Genomic DNA, 19,004 nt, shown 5'->3' with positions numbered 1-19,004 from the left:
GGTTCCTCTCAGCCCAGTGCGTTTCTCTCCACACACCAAATTAAGGCACGCATCCCTGGTGAGACATAAGTGCCTATAAACGTAGAATGGTGCCTGGTACTTTTTATAGCAATAAAAATTATTAATAAAATAAAAGAGTAACAGATGATAATAAGTAGCCTGATCATCATTCATTAATAGTCATGAACTATAGTATGCTAAATGCTATAAAGACATACAAAGTTCCCAGAAACACAGGAAAGGCAACTTAAAGCAATGGTTGAGAGCATGGCAGAAGGAACTGGGACACTGCAGTCAGATCTTGACTTTACCGCTCACTAGCTATGTGATCAATTACTTAGCCTCTCCGTGCCTCAGTCTCTCCATCCGTTCAGTGGGTATGATTATAGTATCTTCATAGGGCTAGTATGAGAATTAAAAGAATTAGTATGTGTGAAACATTTACAATAGTAAGTGCCGTATGTGCATTGCTCTTCTATTTTTCATCACAAGGAGAGGATCACAGCTCGGCAAAGAAGGTGCTCAGAGAGTCAGAGGAAGATGTAAATGTTTGAAACGGATCCCAAAGGACAGGTGGAAGGATTGTTTTGCTGGGGGGGTAGCTGCGGTTGTGACAGGTAGTGGTGATGGGAAAACCGTACTCCTGGCAGGGAAACGGTCCCAGCAAAGCTCAGAGGTGAGATGCCGGAAGACAGGCTGTCCGCATGGCAAGCAGCATGCTGGGCTGTCTTGGGGGGAGGAGTGGGAACGAAAGCTACCTAAGATAAAGCTGGAAAGAGAGACAGATGGGTGGTCAGGTCAGAAAGGGCCTGGAAGTGGTGTTGAGGAGTTCAGATTTGATTCTTCCAGCAAGCAGGAGCCCCGAGGGTCTCTGAATAGGGGAGTGACATTAAGAATCCTTTGAGGAAGACAATTTCGGCCTGACATCAATGCGGTGTAAATTATCTTTGACTATACAGCTTGGGTAAAATTTGCTGCCAAGCTCGCAGGGGGAGGGGAAGGCAGCTGGGGTTCAGGGCCCCGCTTTGCAGACACACCTTTGGATCCTGCAGTTTGATCTGATCTGTCAGGCCGACAAAGAACACACTGGCTTTGCTGTTTCTTAATGTGGATTCTGTTATCACCTTGTCTAACGCAGTTCTGTTAGGCGGGGTGCTACCCAGGCAACCGGCTGCAGGCACGGGGTTAGCCTCAGCCACGGCAGAATCTTATCAGTGGCGGACGGGTCACGTGGCTGCCCAACCGCAGGTCAAAGGGCAGAGACGAGCAGGGCAAACCTCACGAAACCCGCCGCTCTGGCCAGGGGATGCACACTTGGTTCTCCCTGTCTTCCATCATTGCTCCCCAGTCAAGGCGTAGTTCTGCCTGTTAAGTTCATGTGTGGCGTGGGGGCCACGCCCCCTCTTCATGTGTGGCGTGGGGGATATTTGCTCTCTTCTCGGCCCAAGGAAAGGAGGGTTTGGGTTTGTTTTCAGTAAAGGAGAAGGAGAAAACAAATCAGTATTTTTTGAACGTCTACTATGTGTCAGGCACTGTTAGGAGTAATAACGATGAGAAGTGTAGACTTTTATTTCATTAACAATAGTAATTAGTGGCATAGTGACCACTATTTAGTGAACATTTTGTTCCAAACTGTACGCAATGATCAACTTGAAACATTATATTCAATCCATACAGCTGCTCTATGACATAGGTTGTATGATTAGCCCCATTTTAGGCAGGAGAACACTGAAGTCCAATGAGGTCAATTTATCCTTCATTCCTAAAGTAGTAGTCAGTAGCAAAGCCAGACTGTTCTCTGCGTTGGGTTCTAAGCAACAGGACCCTTTAGCTGTAAGTGACAGTAACTGATACTCTAACGCAGGAATGTACTGGAAGGATATTGGCACTCATAGAATTGGCAGAAGGACAGAGAAGTCGACTTGGAAACAAGTAAGCAGCGAGGTGACTCTGGTGGCTGCAGGCAGGACGAGGAACCACCAGGTCTCTCAGTGCAGGAAAGATGAGGTTAGAGGCCACCGATCGGGGCAGAATGGGGTAAAGTTTCAGCTTCTTTATCTCTCACCTCAAGGGGTGGCCTAAAGTAGATCATGTGCCATCCTTCGCCTGGGGGAGCACAGGATACCCACATTATAGTCTTGTGCTCTGTCCCTGCAGATTATATCCAGGGGTAATGCCCTCCCACCCGGGGTGTTGGTGGAAAGAGAAATGAATGCTGGGGAGTGAGAAAATGACTGTTCACCACACTAACCTGGGTAGATCCATTCTATTGAGCTTATTCCTCAACTTTGCTAAGGTCCTCCTTCTGGGGGCTTATGAATAAAGGTTGCAAAAGAAACAGTGCACATTTAATAACAATTCCTTTTATTCTGATTAACCTCTGAGACTCTATCAATCACACCCAGAAACACATATACAGTGGTGAAGTCTACACGCTGCCGTGGGGTATACACCTACCACCTGGAGAAAGGAGAAAACCACACACCAAGTACACGGGGTAATCAGTGAACGTGAATGCAATAAACGGTAAAATATGCCCGGTTTTCGGCACGTGTGCTAGACCTCGTGAAACACTTTTATTATCCTCTCCAAGATAGACTTCTTTTGAACTGCATTTCAATTGTATTTTTAAAGCACAACTCACAAGTCATTTGTCGATGTCCATCCCTACCTGCATACAAACGCCACGTAGGTAGCCTTATGCTCTCATCCTAAGAACCGAGACCTACAGTTTTCACCACTGAGTGGCTTTTATCTACCCACTTACTGTTATCTGCAATAAAGCAAATCATAATTTGCTATAAGGAAGATCATAATAATTAAACGACTATCTGAAATACCACATTACTGTTTAGATGGCTTTACAGCTAGACAAATGCGATGAGAGATAAAGGTGGCCAGGCTGTCAGGGAGGGAGCCTCTCCACCGAATGACTCTCTCCCTCGAACAGTGACTCATGGTCCTTGGCGATTTTTACGGATGGGGTCAGGCTAGCTCTCGTTAGCCGCTGCGAGAATATTACCTGCTAATCCCCAAAGGCTTCACAATGTGCTGATAAACTCGTGTGGCTGAAGGGTTCGTGTTCAGGAATGATTTAGAAACTTCTCAACTGTAGGCTCCCTGTTTTCTGAGAGGTATTTCCCCCTCTGGTCCTCCTCTACTTCCTACTTTCTCACTGCCCTCTTCTAACCCTATTTTCCGTCCTCCACCCAGGAATACCTCCTTTCTCACCCAATATGCAGCTTCGGGCAAACAGTATCCGACAATCGACATAACTTCAACTTCCAATAAGCCATTCCCTCCATTCTCAGAAGCCCCACTCTGCCCTGCCCAGTGATGTCTGGCCTGGACCATCACGACAGCCTCCTCTTGCCTCCTTACCTGTCTGGTCCAGGTACGAATCCCTTTGAAAACCATACATCAGGTCCTGCCACTCACTCACCTTTAAAAATATCCCTGTTACGGAGATTGGCAAACAAGAGCTCTGCGGTACCTGGCTGCAGTCTGCGTCGGACTCCTCCTGCCCTCTTCCTGACTCCTGGTAACCACGTGACATTCCAGGTACACCTGAAGTAGGGCATCACAGCCACCAGCCCACCCATCTGCCTCCCCACCGACTGAGGCCTCCCTGCAGCCAAGGTCCAACTCATTCACCTTTGCGTCTCCAGAGCCAAGCTCCTGACCAAGAGTGAGTGCTCAATACATATTTGAGATGTAAATGAATTTTGATTCCCGCTAAGCTGAAACCTATTTACCTATTTGTAATATATTATTTAGTAAGCTAATCAATTATTATTTACTATTAAGCTTAACTCTCGAAAGTCTACTTTAGCATCATGTAGAAAAAGAAATCTGGTGGGGCGTCGGGGTGGCTCAGTCAGTTAAGCGTCCAACTTTAGCTCAGGTCATGGTCTCATGGACTGTGGGTTCGAGCCCTGCGTCAGGCTCTGTGCTGACAGCTCGGAGCCTGGAGCCTGCTTCAGATTCTGTCTCCCTCTCTCTCTGCCCCTCCCCTACTTGCACTCTGTCTCTCTATCAAAAATAAAAAATAAACATGAAAAAAATTTTTAGAAAAAGAAATCTGGTTGCAAAAACTTGGTATGTATGGAGAGGTCACAAGACAGTTCCTATAGAATTGCCATAATGGCATTTGTAATTTCACCTCATTTTTATTCCTTAAAATGAGTGCTTCCCCATATCACAGGGGCATAAACTTCCTTTACATTTTCATTCTCTGAAATCTTGCAGACTGACCACTCCAGATATACAGGACTGTCACTTAGGGACACACTGAACCTTGCCAGGCAGAGTTTGGGCATCTATGGAGTAAGATGCTAAGTGGGGCCAACCCCACGTGGATAGTCATCTCACGGAGTCCCTCCAGCCTGCAGCCATCGTGACCACACCACACTGACTCACCCGTGGGAGCAGCCTTTGCCAGCCACGATCACACCCCAGTCTCCTAAGCACGTCCACAGCCCTGTTCCAAATCTGTGTTCGCCTCTGTAATTTTTAGATAACACTTCAGCAATTTCAGGTTGGTAACAATGATTCTAATGCCATTCTCTAAGATGACTTTTTTTTTTTTTTATGATCTAGCTTTCTCTGAGTCACCATGGCGGCTTCCCCCTCTTCAGTATTACTTTCGACAGGCAAACTTTGATGATTTGAATGCCCCAGGGGATGTGCTGGAAATTTAAGTTAAGTGAGATTTCAGGTAATTGGAAGAGTTTATAATGTGAACTATGGTAGCTGGGGGGTATGTGAAATTCACTGACAGTCTTGGTTAAGTGAAGTTAGGAATAACGAGGGTTTGCCTGAATATCTATTTCAATCCTTCCCTCCTGTTATTCCTTCCTTACTCCCTGTCCCCACCTTCTCAGTCTCTGTACCGTCTGAGTGCACCCCTGTTCTTTTCAGGCCAATAAAAATTAGGAGGAAATGCAAGGAAAAAAGACTGCTTTCCTTCTAGTTGGCCATAAATGGGCTAGGAAATCCCTCTCATTTGCTGAAGACGGCATATATTTTTAAAGACCATTGCTTGCCTAGAGCGACTTTGCTCTCTCCCCAGCGCTAGGCTGATCTGACCTTGCCTCCGGCCGAGATGCTGATGGCAAGGCGTGCAATTCAGGTTTGTTTCACAGAGATCCAGGATTCGGGATGGGGCACTAAAATCGCCCACGCATCTGAGGTTCACCCTTTTCCATCCAGGCTGCCAGGGGGCCTGGGGTACGCTAGCTGTAGCCGACAGCCCACATCACAAACACTCACATATACAATGACATATTAAAACATGTAACAGTCACACATGGAATGTAATGAGAGATTCACTAGGCACTTCATTATGGGATAATAATTCAATTCCATTGCAGAAAGCTTTTCTTGTGGGCTGGGTAGCAATAAAAAGCCAACAAAGCATGGACAACATTTTGGTCAAACTGTCTTTGAAAGCTATAAAATTGCTGTGGCTCATCTTCCCCCTGTCTCAAAAAGAAATCATAAAAAAAAAAAAAAAAAACAACAACCCAACCCTGGGGCACTTGGGTGGCTCCATCGGTTAAGCTTTCCACTTTAGCTCAGGTCATGATCCCGTGGTTCATGAGTTCGAGCCCCGCGTGGGGGTCTGTGCTAATGGCTTGGAGACTGAAGCCTGCCTCAGATTCTGTGTCTCCCTCTCTCTCTGCCCCTCCCCTGCTCACACTCTGTCTCTCCCTCTCAAAAATAAACATTAAAAGAAAATAATAAGAAAAAAAACCCCTAAAATCCTTACTACTGTTGAGCCACAGTGACCGCTGTATATCTATCTGCCCCTGACTTCTCAGATCTGCCCTCAAACACCGTGAGGCAGTGCCTCCACTTCCCAGATGAGGCTCAAGTCGTTTGCAGAACTCCAACTGATTCCAGGACTATCCTTTAACAAAAGGGAATTTGGGAGGCACAGAGACAAAGGCACTATTGATAGACACAACATGGCACCTGGGATTTAGAGTGAAATTATGCGGCTTCCATGGCCATCACCTACCACTCACCCCCTCTGTATCTCAGTTTCCTCTTACATAAATGCTGGGTGAACGACCATCACCATAGTGGACTCTACTCAGTGCCCAAAGGTGATTCAGTATTTCCCATATATAAGTCATTAATCCTTATCACAACCCCAAAAAGTAGACATTCTCCCCTTTTACAGATGAAGAAACTGAGGACCTAGGAGATTTTTCTTTTTTTAAGTCACACAACTTGTGGGGCATCTGGGTGGCTCAGTCTGTTAAGCGTCCAACTCTTGATGTCAGCTCATGTCAGGATCTCACATTTTGTGGGTTCAAGTCCTGTGTCAGGCTCTGTGCTGAGAGGACGGAGCCTGCTTGGAATTCTCTCTCTCCCTGTCTCTCTGCCCCTGCCCAACTCGTGCTGTCTCTGTTTCTCTCAAAATAAATAAATAAACTTAAGAACAAAGTCTCGCAACTTGCCGGTGGCAACGGTGGGATTTATTTTTTTTAATGTTTATTTATTTTGAGAAAGAGAGAGAGAGAGAGCAGGGCAGGGGCAGAGAGAGAGGGAGAGAGAATCCCAAGCAGGCTCTGCGATCTCAGCGCAGAGCCCAATGCAGGGCTCAAACCCATGAAACGTGAGAACACGACATGAGCTGAAATCAAGAGTTGGACGCTTAACTGACTGAGCTACCCAGGCACCCTGGAAATGGTGGGATTTAAACCCAGGCCTGCCCCACCTCTCTCACAGAAGAGTCATAAGGGCTCTATAAGACAATGCATGTTTGTTTTTTTTTTTTTTAAAAAAAAGCACTCAATAAATTCTAAAGGCACCAATCTTATTAACAATCACAATAATCCAAAGAACTGCGTTCATCCTATTCAAAGAAAGAAAACCAATCTCCATTCCTAAGTTTGTCATCTCCCTGCTGGGATGAAGTGTTCCAGAAGAGGGTCAGAGTGTTCCAGATGAAGACTCAATTCAAGATGGAGCATTTGTGGGAGTATTCCCTGGCTTCCATCTCTTCCATACTAGAGTCAGGTGCAGATACTCCAAGGCAAGGAGGTGTTCCGTCCCTGTCTGCCCCCGAAAGGCAGTCATCTGCAGACTAGAGATCTTGAAATCAGACATGCAAATCCATCACTATTTTAATTATCCAAGGAAGTAGAGCTCTTACCACCATCTGCCAAGATGCCAGCCAATCGTGATCATCACGGCTCCCCCCAGCGGTTCTCTCTGCATGAGAATCACGGAGTCATCATTAAAGGGCCACTTGGGCCCCGATTTCCGCCTACAGGATGAAGGTGTCCCCAGCTGAAGCTTGTGAGTGGGAGCTGTTTTTGCCTTCTCTCTATGCCTAGCTCATATTTTCCTGAGCACTGTTAATTTGCTCCTGAGCTTGTCATTATCAGTTTCTTACCACCACCTCCAGGCAGTACTGATTAGTGAGAAGTGTTCCTCAACAAGAACTGTCAGTTCAGAACTCGGCCCCACGGCAACAAGTTAGGTGGAGATTCATTCTGGAACATGGGTGGATGTGCAGTTCTGCTGATTCAAATCGCAGGCTTATTCAGAGGGCAGACTAAACTATAAACACTAATTAAGGCGAGGGCTCTGCCCAGGTCTGTTTCCCTGGCTGGTAATGGTGCAACTGGGTCGATTATGCTAGCAAAGGGCTCCTGTGGATGATCCCAATTTAGTATGGCTTTCAGGGAGGATGGCAAAGTCCTCATTGTCTCCATATCACCAACAAGCCACCAGCCAACACTGGGCATAATTTTATGGCTTCTCTTGACAGCCCATTTGTCCACCACAATCACGGTTCATCAGAAGAGCATTGAAATGACAGTAACATGGGTTGCTTCAGACTCTGCAAGTACAGACACAAGACCTGGCGCTTAAAGGATTCCTTTGGAGAAGACATCACTGATGCAGGTAGCATCAAAGCGTGGGCATTTCTCTTTCAGTAAGGAAAGTCACTGATAATCAAGGTCACTACAGACAGCAGCGTCAATAGGACTGACTAAATATGTGACCAGGCTAACCATTCCAAAAGGAGATGAAATTTTAGAGGCAGAGAGACCTAAAAGCTCATGGAAGGCAGTGGATATCCCAAGTACGTTTTGGGGGGGGGGGGAGTCAGACTTTCTTGGATTCCAGTCCCTGCCCTGCACCTGTAGCTGAATGACCTTGAGCAAGTTAACCCATCTCTTGCTGAGCCACAGACCCCTTACTTGTAAAAGGGGGACCATGACAGTGTGTCTTTCGTAGGGTCTGCGACATAAAGGAGGCAATGGAACCAGGTATCCAGTCCAGTCACTGGCGTGAAGCTGGCATTTGCTAAGAGGTTATTATTTTTTTTATCTTTATAATCCTCCTCCTCCTCCTCAATCATCATCATCATGTTCATGCTGTATCATGAGGACTGTTGCTGTCCGTACTGTGTAGGAGGGTGCAAAGACCAAAGTAGTTAAAACAAGTCTTTGGGAAAGACCTATCAAGCCTGATGGGCCTAGACCCCAGATATGGCCATGGAGGCATCAGACAAAACACTAAGGGCAGACCCTCCTCCACCACTGACCGTGTGCCAGGTACTGTTCTGGGCACTTCACACACATTAGTTCATTTGGTCCTCACAGTGAGGCCCTAGGAGGTAGGAGTTACTATGATCCCCTACATCTCCTATAAAGTGCTGGCCAAGAAGAGGGAAGCAGAAGTGTTCCAGGAGACTTCTGGGAGTTTCCTTAAAGGAAGGAGCATATTCTTCTTCATGTTTTCTTCCTCCTGCAAAATATTCATCCCGAAAATGGAAAGCTCCACTGTTGGAACAGTGGATAAAAGAAACAGAAGGTGCCTGGGTCCCTGAAAAACTGTAAGCTGTCATATCAGCCTTAAACGGTCTTCCTCTAAAGTCACTGTACTTGAGAGAGAAATACAGATAACTCTATCTTATCCAAACCACTGCTGTTTCTGGTATTACATTAAAATTAATCCTAAATAATATGCCAACACACCCAAGCAACTGATACCGAGGAAATTTGGCACCTTTTAATGTAAGATACGTAACTGAGTTCATAAGAGAGCCCTATGTCACCCCTGACAGGTGTCACTGGATATCCATGATACAAAACCGTGTAAGTACTATACTGAGGTTTTCATAGAGTTTAAATGAAAGAATACTTCCTTCTTGGCTTGATAATTCAAAATACATACCTCCTAAAAATGAGCACGACACTAGAATGTTTTTTCATTCGTTCACTCACTCATCCATTTGGTGAGGCTACGGTAGACCAGGGGAAACATAGACTTTGGAATAAAAAGAACCCGAGTTCAAATCCCAGCTCTTGTATTGCCAGCATATTCTCTTATGTTTACTTATCAACTCTTAGCCATATTGATCACAGCAGATGAAATGGCCTCTCAAGGCTGTTGTGAGGTATAAATGAAATGCATATATAAAGCGTTCAGGACTGGGCACATTAAATAGCACCCGATAAACATATCCTTTTTCCTTCAAATATATGCCTGCACCAAACCTTAGATGAACCTTATATGTATGGCACACAGGGCTTAATAAATGGACACATTTGTTAAGAATAACTTCACTGGGGCGCCTGGGTGGCTCAATCAGTGAAACATCTGACTCCTGATCTCAGCTTAGGTCGTGATCTTAAGATCGAGAGTTCAAGCCCCGCGTTGGGCTCCCTGCTGGGTGGGGAGCCTACTTAAAAGCAAAACAGAATGAAAAGAATAACTTTACTGCAGTTAATAATAATAATGATACTGAGAGAGTAGTAGCAATCACAGCAGTGGTCGTAGAAACAGCGGTAGTAAAATAATCAAAAGCTAAACAGAGAGGGTGAAAATAAGGAAGGTCCCCAAATGTGTGCGGTTAATACCTACAGGATCAAAACTTAACTGTTCAGCACGAGGTCGGAGACTGTTTCTGGAGAAGTGTGGAATTTTTCTCGTGAACCCTCACCAATGTTTCCAGTAATCAAAGCAGTGATTTTCCTTGCTCACCAAGCAATCTTATAATCTTAAAAGAACGTCTCTCTAAAACCCAGGTGTTTAAATTGTCCAATGAATTCCTCTCCTTTTTCAAAAATGAATTTTTAAAAAGAAGTTGGTGGACAGGATGAACGAACACCCTAGAATCTGCTCTCCTGTACAAACCTTTACACCGAGTAAGATGCCAGATACCCTTGCCCCAGTGCACAGGGGTAGTTATTAGGTCATTCGGCCTAACTCGTGTGCTTTCACAGAAACTAAGTAAGCAAGGGAAGATATAAGCCGGCTGTGCACAAAGCCACGGGAAAACCTTAAAGGCACTGTCCCTGCAGCCTATTCGAGAGTTTAACAGAACTCTGATGGCAGACATCTGGGTGTTCCGACAGTGGGAAACAATGCAGTTAAGAATTTCTAAGACATAGGCTCAAAGTCCAGCAAATGTATAGTTTGTCGACACGGCGTAATCCCGTGCTGCCACAGAGACTGATGTCGATGGGGATGAGTTAGCGACATGGAAACTGTTCACGACTTATTGCTGAGCAAGAAAAAGAACACCTTATAAAACAGCATACAGTGACAGAATTCAAAAAAATGTTTAATGGGTGCAGGAGGGGTGGGTGGGTGGAGTCGACTAGGAAAGGCATGCAGAGCCTTCTGGGGAGCTGAGAATGTTCTATATCTTGACCTGGGTGGTGCACATGCAAAAATGCGTTGAGCATTCACCGTGTGCATTCACTGTATGTGCGTAGCATGTGATATAAACTCATTTTTAGAAATACAGGCCTGGAAAAATATCTGAATGATTAAACACTAAAATATTAACAGTAGTCATCTCTGGGTACTAGAATTATAGTTATTTTCTTTTAAACATACGTATATTTTCTAGGGACAGTTGGTTGAGGGTCTGACTCTTGATTTTGGCTCAGGTCATGATCTCATGGCTCATGGGATCGAGTCCTGCATTAGGCTCTGTGCTGACAGCACGGAGCCTACTTGGGATTCTCTCTCTCCCTTTCCCCTGCTCTCTCTCTCTCTCTCCCTGAAAATAAAAATAAATAAACTTTAAAAAATGAATAAACATATGTATATTTTCTAAATTTGGGGACCGCTTAAGTTTATTCAGATATTTAAAGTCAAATCCATCATGATCCAAAGTTTTACCATCTCTAGGTAATACCTTCAGTCACTCACCTCTCTTCGCCACCCTTTCTCCATTCACAGATTCAGGCCAACAAGAGTAGGGCCCCCACAGCTGCCCAAGGAAACTCTCTGTGATGGGGGCAGGTAGGATCCAGGGGAGGTGGATCCGTGGCATTATTAGATTCTAGTACTTCTGCGGAGCCCCTGCTCAGACAGCACTGGGTCACCTGGAGCACCTGCCTGCAGCCTCCACAGCAGAGGTGGCATCCTGACCGTCCTCCAGTTATGGCCACATCTGCAGGTGTCCCCGACGCCACTTTTGCTCAACTTCCAGCCTCTACTGAAGTCTGGGCAGGGATTTGGAACCCGACCCCAGAAGTCTGTATCTCAGCTCAAGTTCTTGGGCTCAGATCTAGGTCAGCTGGCACGAGCATGCAGAGGATAGGAACCCAAGCCTTCCGGTGGGAGAAACATCTGACTTGAAGTTAAAAGGCCTGCCTCCACATACTTGCTTCTTGCCAAGTGACCATCAATAAGGACTCCAAATTTCCATTTCTTCACACTACCCCCTGCTCATTCTAACTGACGAGGTGGTTATGAGGATAAGAGAATGGAGAAGAAGGTGACAGCATCCCATTGGCTTCTGCACCCTAACTTTTAGCAAGGTGCCTGAGGCTGGGTTAATCCTCTTAAGCATCAGTAGAAGAAAGACAGATGTAAGGTACTGTTTTTATGTATTATGTCCTGTGATGAGGTGACCGCAGAGGCCAAAGCAATTGCATAGCTTCTTTGCATGAGAGTCAAAGGTGGGTGCAAACAACCTTGGCACAAACCCTTCTAGTCCAGGGTGAAGGCAGAGGCTGGGTACGACACACGATAGCACAGGTCAGAGCCCGTTACAGAAAGTAGCTCTTTATAACCAAATGATTTCCCACCCGCAGCTTCTGCCTCTTGTCAAGCAATATATCTGATACGATAAAATTTCAGTTTGGAAGAAAAGGAAGAAAGAAGGGGAGGTTGGGATGGAGAGAGAGAGAGAGAGAGGAAATGACTTCTAGTGAATTCATAAATCCCTTGGAGCTTTTTTTTTTTTAATTTTTTTTTCAACATTTATTTATTTTTGGGACAGAGAGAGACAGAGCATGAACGGGGGGGGGGGGCAGAGAGAGAGGGAGACACAGAATCGGAAACAGGCTCCAGGCTCCGAGCCATCAGCCCAGAGCCCGACGCGGGGCTCGAACTCACGGACCGCGAGATCGTGACCTGGCTGAAGTCGGACGCTTAACCGACTGCGCCACCCAGGCACCCCCCCCTTGGAGCTTATTAAAAGGAGATTTGACTTACTACCTTTAACAGATCACAGTCTGTATTTGGAAAGTCAGAAGGTCTGTGAGATCAAATGGATACAAGGGGACTTTGGGGAGAGAAACACACGAGAATGTTGTTCTGACGAGCAAACAAATGGATGTCCTTGTTTTAATTCAGCAGGTTTTCAATGCAAGTAGTAACTGAGAGCCGGATAGGCTTGTCATCTCTTTCAGATTTGTCTACAAGCAGGACTTTGTGCTGGGTATAATGGCAGATTCAAAAAACATCCACCCCTTCCCACTCTGAGTAACTCCAGGCTGGAGACAAGGCACGTACGTAAATAATTCCGACCTGGTCACAGAGGTGCACCTGGATGCTATGCGATCGCAGGAGGCCAAAGACCTTCCAGTTGGAGGTTAAGGTGGTTATGACTGAGCCTCGAAGAAGGAGTGAGAAGAAGAGAACCAGGGTTCCTGCCGGAGGGCACAGCCTGAGCAAACCCCAGGTGGGTGGAAACGCTGGCTTCCTGCAAACACTCAGCGTGCTTCTGTTTACCGAGAACACAGGACATGTGAAACAGAGATGTGCAAAATAAGGCCAGATCGTTTGGTTCGGATGAAAGTAAGAAAGGCCTTAAACGACAATAAAGTCTGAGACAAAGTGAGAGCCAGCAGGAGCTATGGAGGCTTTTGACCAAGGAAGGGTCAGATCCCAGTTTTGCTTCCAGGCACTTGACCAGGCAGTGAGGGAGAGGGCAGGAGGGCAGAAATGGGTGCAGGAGGCAGGGAGGCATGTTCTCCAGGGAGGAGGTTACTGTTAGTTCTTTGTGAGCAAGTGCTGTGTCCTGAGAACTGATGTCAGCCTACTAAGAGGCTTATTCAGGACCCCACCAAACGTGGGAAGGAGTTAGCAATGGCTCCAAAGACCAGAGCGCCATTTCCTAAAGCACAGGACCACCACCTCGGCTGCAGAGGGTCGGGGACTTGGAAACATACTTTCATATATATCACCTCACTCTAGCCTCATCTCAGGTGAGGGATACAAGACGGATATTGTTATCCTCGTTGCATAAAGTCCAGAGAAACTTGAGGTCTTGGGGAAGTCATGAGATTCGCCCAACACTAAGTAGCTACCTACCGACGGAGCTTGAAGACTTACGTGACCCAGCTGGTGAGGATACCGGTCATGGGCTGGCGCCACGTGGACACTCACTCCCAGCTTCTTTGGGGCCATGAGCAGTCTGGGGGAGAGGCTGGAAGTGGGGCACACCAGCAGCTGAGCAGGGCTGGCTTCAAAGACAGTATCAGAAATGGCAACGTGAACTCTTTCCTTCCTTCTTTCCTTCCCGCTATTCCCTTCCTTCCTCCCTTCTTTCCTTCCTTCCATGAGTACCTGCCAAGGACCATGTGCCTGGAATTGTACTAGATATTATTGCCCCCCCACCTCTCTGAGGGCCCCCATTGTCAGGAACCCCATTACCTTGCCTTATTATGCTGCCAACAATTCTCCACACCATCTCCCCAACTGAAACGTACCATCAACTTCCCAAGTAAAACATACCAGGCCCAGGGGAGGTAGGACGCTCATGTGATGTGACATTTGGCCATGGCCTTTAAGTATGCAAAGGAGGTCACCTTGGACACAAGCAAAGACCTAGAGATGCCTCAGGGCCTGGAACGATCTGGTATCTGTTAGGAGTTCTGTGGAGAGTGGGGGAGTGGATAGGCAGAAGGGGCCCAGGGGAGTCACTGGAGGTGAGGAGGGAGCAGGGCCCCTGGAGGCCAACTGAGGGACTGGCCTTGACTCTGCAGGCCCCTGAGGGCCATCAGAGAGCTTGAGGCAAAGGAGTGGTAAAGCATTTCAGTGCTTATAAGGAGAACTCCAGCTGGATGACAGGACACAGAAGAAAGGTCTTACAGGATGTAGCAGATAATTCTGAGGACAGTGAATGAGAATCTGAGCCGTGGTGGGACGGTGGAAATGGCGACACAGAGCCCTTATTAAAGACTTGTTCAAGAGCAGAAAATATGGGCCTTGATTAATAATTAGATTGGGTTCAGTTGGGAAGAACGATCAAAGACGACTCTGCAGCGACATCATCAATCGAGATGGGATGGAAGAAGGGAAGACAGATAGGAAAGGCAGAAGCCAGAGGGAGGATGGATTCGGGTTAGGGCACATTGAATGTAGGGTGCCTGGAGACATGTCCAGTGGCCACGTGCAGGGATGCAGAAGCCCAGCAGGTGGGGAAGGAAGAGTGGAGTGTCAGAGGCTGCACAGCCAGGACCACATAGGCTGAAACCTGAGGACAGACCACTGTGCATGGCAGAGAGGAGTCTGGTCTTGGATGGGCTTGGCAAGAGCACTGCAGGAGAAAAGAAGGGGCAGAAGGCAGACTCAGGTGGATCGAGAGTGGATGAGAGCAAGGGGACAAGGAAGAGGCTCAGGTGGGCTCCTGTGTCCTTCTCGACCCTCATCCCTATCACATGGACTCCTGGCAGATCAGCTACCTTCCCACCGCACCCAGGTAATTTCTCCCCTGCTCAGAGGGTATAATCATGTCATCAGTAACATTCTGTGTGTAGACCATTAATAAAGCTATAGGTGGGCAGGCACATTGATGAGTCACTTTTCCATGAGTGAAGACCTTAAAGTAGAGGTCCTGTATATGGGTCAGAACTGGGTTGGTTCTTGGGTATTATTCAGCATCCCCACTCAGTTCTGCTCCTCTTGAGTCATAGCATGAAATTCATTCCTATCTCCTACCCACCCAACATAGCTGGTCACAGTCCCTTCTCTTAGGAGCTCACTAACTTGTGTAGGAGTTGAGACCCACACACAGAGAAGGTCCCTATATTTCTCTGGAAGCATTTTAGTGCTATATGAGTGGCTTGGAGTCTAAGCTATGTAACGCAACAGGCTGAAGAGTTCACTTCAAGCTTGGGTGGTCATGGACGATTTTATGAGGGATGCGGGCTTCTATTCCATTTTGGAGGTCTAGTAAAGGCTGTGGTCTGGGAAGAAGTAGAAGGCCCACCCAGATGAGATCAGGATGTGGGAATGAGGTAGGAACCAGAATGCAGGATGGATCAGTTTGTCTGGAACACTCAATTTCTGAGGGGACCAATGAGACATAAAATTGGAAAGCTCAAGGCCAGTCTGAGGGGAGCCTTTGAATACCAGATAATGGGGAGCCAAGAAGGTTTCTGAGTAAGAAGACTTCGTGAAAAGTGCTTTTCTTCTTAAGGTGGCATAATAGATTAGTTGTACAGAGGATAGACTGTCTTGAAGGAGATCTGATATCCTGGACATAAATGACATGTCACAATAAAACAGCGTAAGGTGATAGAAACAGAGTAGATTATTGAACAAACTTATACAGAAAATGAAAATGGGAAGACTTCAAAACAAAAACCAACCAAGGTTTACGTTCCTTGGGAACCAGTTATCCCCTCCCACGGGCACCACGTCACCTGATGGGCCACAGAGAGATGCAGACTCTCCACTAAGCAAAGATCTCCACCATGAGGTACCCAAAGCCCCGGTGTGGTTTTATTAGTGGAAAACCAGGCGGTGAGTAAGAAATGTCATTCACTCTGGTCATTTTCATTCAGGGACTAGCCAAAGTCCTCTTCTAATCTTCAGCCAATGTATTTTATTCAATGTGAAAGTCACTAAATTAATTTTTTAACATAATAAGAGTAGAAATTGTCAATTTTAGAAGCGCATATGCGAATTTCCCTGCACAGGAGAGAACATGAATCCTATTAGTTAAAAATAGCAGTTGTGCTCACTTTCCCCCACATGCTAATTTTAATAAACTTACTCTGAAATTAGCCTGCCACTATGCAGATAGCTGCTCATCCAAAATGCTCCCAGTAAGCACTAAGCTTGCCTTGCAAGAGTTCAAGTACTCCCAGGAAACTCTGAACAATGCAGAGTTCTAAATGGAACTCATCTCTTCTCACCAGACTTGGCCACTCCCAATCCTCTATCATGCCCAGCCCGGCCTCTCTCTAGCCACCCATCACGGGTCATCTTGGACCCATTCCATTTCATCTTCCCAATCCAGTTGGCTATGAAATCCTGTCGGGGTCATTAAAAACAAAATCTTTCTCTTAGCCATCCCTTCTCCTCTATTCCCACAGACGCTGTTATCTCCTTACCACTTCATTTATTCAAACATCCAGATTCATATATCCTACAATTACTTAATTCCTATAAAGGGCAGAGCACAGTGCAAAGAGAGCTAAGGCCACAAATTAACAACACATGGTCCCTGCTCTCAAGGAGTTCAAGATCATTCGGGTTCAGCGGAGAGATAGACACGTTATAGGTTAGTTAGAAAACCATGTAAGTGGCATGGCTTCGGTGCCAAAGGAGTAATCGGAAATGCTGATGGTGACAGAAAACACTAGATGGCTAGTCCCTCATCTTGTCTTTCCCCGATTCCTGGCAAAGTTACCGAATTTGTCTGCACAGCCCCGCTGCCTGGCATAGTGCCTCGCAGACTCTGTTAGAGGCTCAGTGATCACTGAGTTCGGTGGAAACAGATCTGTCCCAGATAGTTTCATCGACTTGTACCCCAGCTAAAAAAGTGTCCAGCACCTCTCCATTACCAGCTATGTTAGAGCACGCCCTCTGTCTTGCTTTTGAGGTCATTCACCATCTGGGCCACCCTGGCTCTTCCAACCTTCATGTCTGCTATACCTCAACCCACTAGTTCCAGCCTTTCCTCAAAGGTCAGAAGCATTTCCTCAAAGGTCAACTGCCAGCCCAGTGTTCATGCCTCCTTCTATCATGATCACCCATGGCCTCTTCAACCAAAGGGGAGGGACCCAGTTCAAGTTCCACTGCCTCTAGGAAGCTTTTTCCCACCTCTCAAGCCTGACCAAGTGTCTATATATGTGCCCGCTATTCTGTACTGGTTTTTTCATTTAATACTATTATTAATACGAATAATACTTTGAAATATTAACTGATGTCCTATCTACCCACCTTGCCTCCATTTCCTGTAATTCCTACCCTGTTTCTCCCTACACATCCCTCTGCCTTTTTAAGAAACCAGACATTCTGCCTTTGTGTTCCAAGGAAGGGAGCATCCAGCAAAACACACGTTAACAAAGCGATTGGCTCTTCAGTGTTGGAAGTCTGGCCCTTGAGACATCAGGGCATGGAACAGTCTCCCCAGTAGCTCCCTCCCCCATGGCTTCCCAAAGGACTAGAAAGGTCTCCAAAGTTGAGGAAAGGGCAGAATCAGAGGGCAAAGAAAGAGAGTTTGGCTATCAGTGAGTCTCTAAGAATGAGCACGGAGCCTCTGCCTAATCCGCCTGGGGGAGGGCAGTGGAGGGGGAACCCCGGGACCAGGGTGGGGAGCATGGCTAGTCGTGCTGGAAACCTGATGAAGTGGGATGTGAAGAGGTAAGGAATAAAGCTCTCCAGAGCAATGTCTATCTCAAATATCCATCTCTCCCCTTTAAAAAAATTAGATGTCGGGGTACCCAGGTGGTTCAGTCAGTTACACGTCCAACTTCAGCTTGGGTCATGATCTCGCGGTCCGTGAGTTCAAGCCCTGCGTCTGACTCTGTGCTGACAGCTCAGAACCCGGAGCCTGCTTCGGAGTCTGTGTCTCCCTCTCTCTCTCTGTTCCCTTCCCCCCCACTCACGCTCTGTCTCTCTCTGTCTCTCAAAAATAAATATTAAAAAAGATTTTGAAAAAATTCGATTTCTTGAGGCACAATTCACACAGAGAAAGGTTCATCTTTTTTGGGTGTACCGCTCTATGAATTTCACTACACTTGTACAGTCACATAGCCGTCACCACGGCTGAGGCACAGAATACGTCCATCACTCCGCAAAGTTCCCTTGTGCCCTCCCGCCGTCAATCTGCTCACCCTGTTCCCAAGCTCTGGCAACCACTGATCTGTTTCCTGTCCTTCTAGCTGCGCCTCCCCAGAAATTTCGTATTAATGGAATCTTACAGTAGGTATGCTTGGCTCGAGCCTCTGGTTTCCATCACTTGCCAATTTTTTTTTCTTTTTTTAGTATAGTTGGCACACAATGTTACGCTAGCTTCAGGTGTACCAAATGTTTTGGAGGCTCATTCATGTTTCTGCACGGATCAGTAACCTGTCCCCTCGTAACGCTGAGCAGGATTTCATTACATGGACGCACGACAGTTATCTGCTCGTCAGTTCACGGACACTGGGGCTGTTTCCATTCTCAGTAATTATAAAAAAAAAAGGGCTATAAACATTCACATACAGGCTTTGGTGTTGACGTGCATCCTCACTTCTCTTGGGTGAACACCCAGGGGCAGGGCGGCTGGGTTGTTCGGTTAAGCGTATGTTTGACTGTATGAGAAATTGCACAACTGTTTTCAAAAGTGGCCGTAACCACTTTCTATTCCTCCAGCAACGCATGGGGCTTCCAGTGCTCTGCATCCTTGGCGGCATTCGGTTTATCCATTTTTTATCTGTTTGTTTTTCCCTCCTGACAGGTTGTGTTGTGGAACCTTATTGCAGTCTCAATGTACATTTCTCTAATGACTGACACTG

General features: G+C 46.5%; 1 protein-coding gene across 10 annotated transcripts in view; it reads right to left on the bottom strand.

Annotated features, from left to right (window-relative positions):
• The window catches only part of CCDC149 (coiled-coil domain containing 149), a 100,641-nt gene that overhangs the window by 74,671 nt on the left and 6,966 nt on the right, over nt 1-19,004 (bottom strand). The window contains exon 1 of one of the 10 annotated variants that reach the window (XM_045056530.1): nt 13,606-16,186. The exons of 2 other annotated variants lie outside the window; for them this stretch is intronic. In XM_045056530.1, the coding sequence (XP_044912465.1) occupies nt 13,606-13,833 (228 nt within the window). In that variant the 5' untranslated portion in view covers nt 13,834-16,186. Of the gene's footprint in view, nt 1-7,165; nt 8,978-13,605; nt 16,187-19,004 lie in introns of those variants that run through there. 7 more of the 10 variants (XM_045056532.1, XM_045056531.1, XM_045056529.1 and 4 more) reach the window with 7 other exon arrangements.

Source organism: Felis catus, chromosome B1 (assembly GCF_018350175.1).
Source record: "Felis catus isolate Fca126 chromosome B1, F.catus_Fca126_mat1.0, whole genome shotgun sequence".
NCBI lineage: Eukaryota > Metazoa > Chordata > Mammalia > Carnivora > Felidae > Felis > Felis catus.
This window is presented reverse-complemented; position numbering and strand designations above follow the sequence as displayed.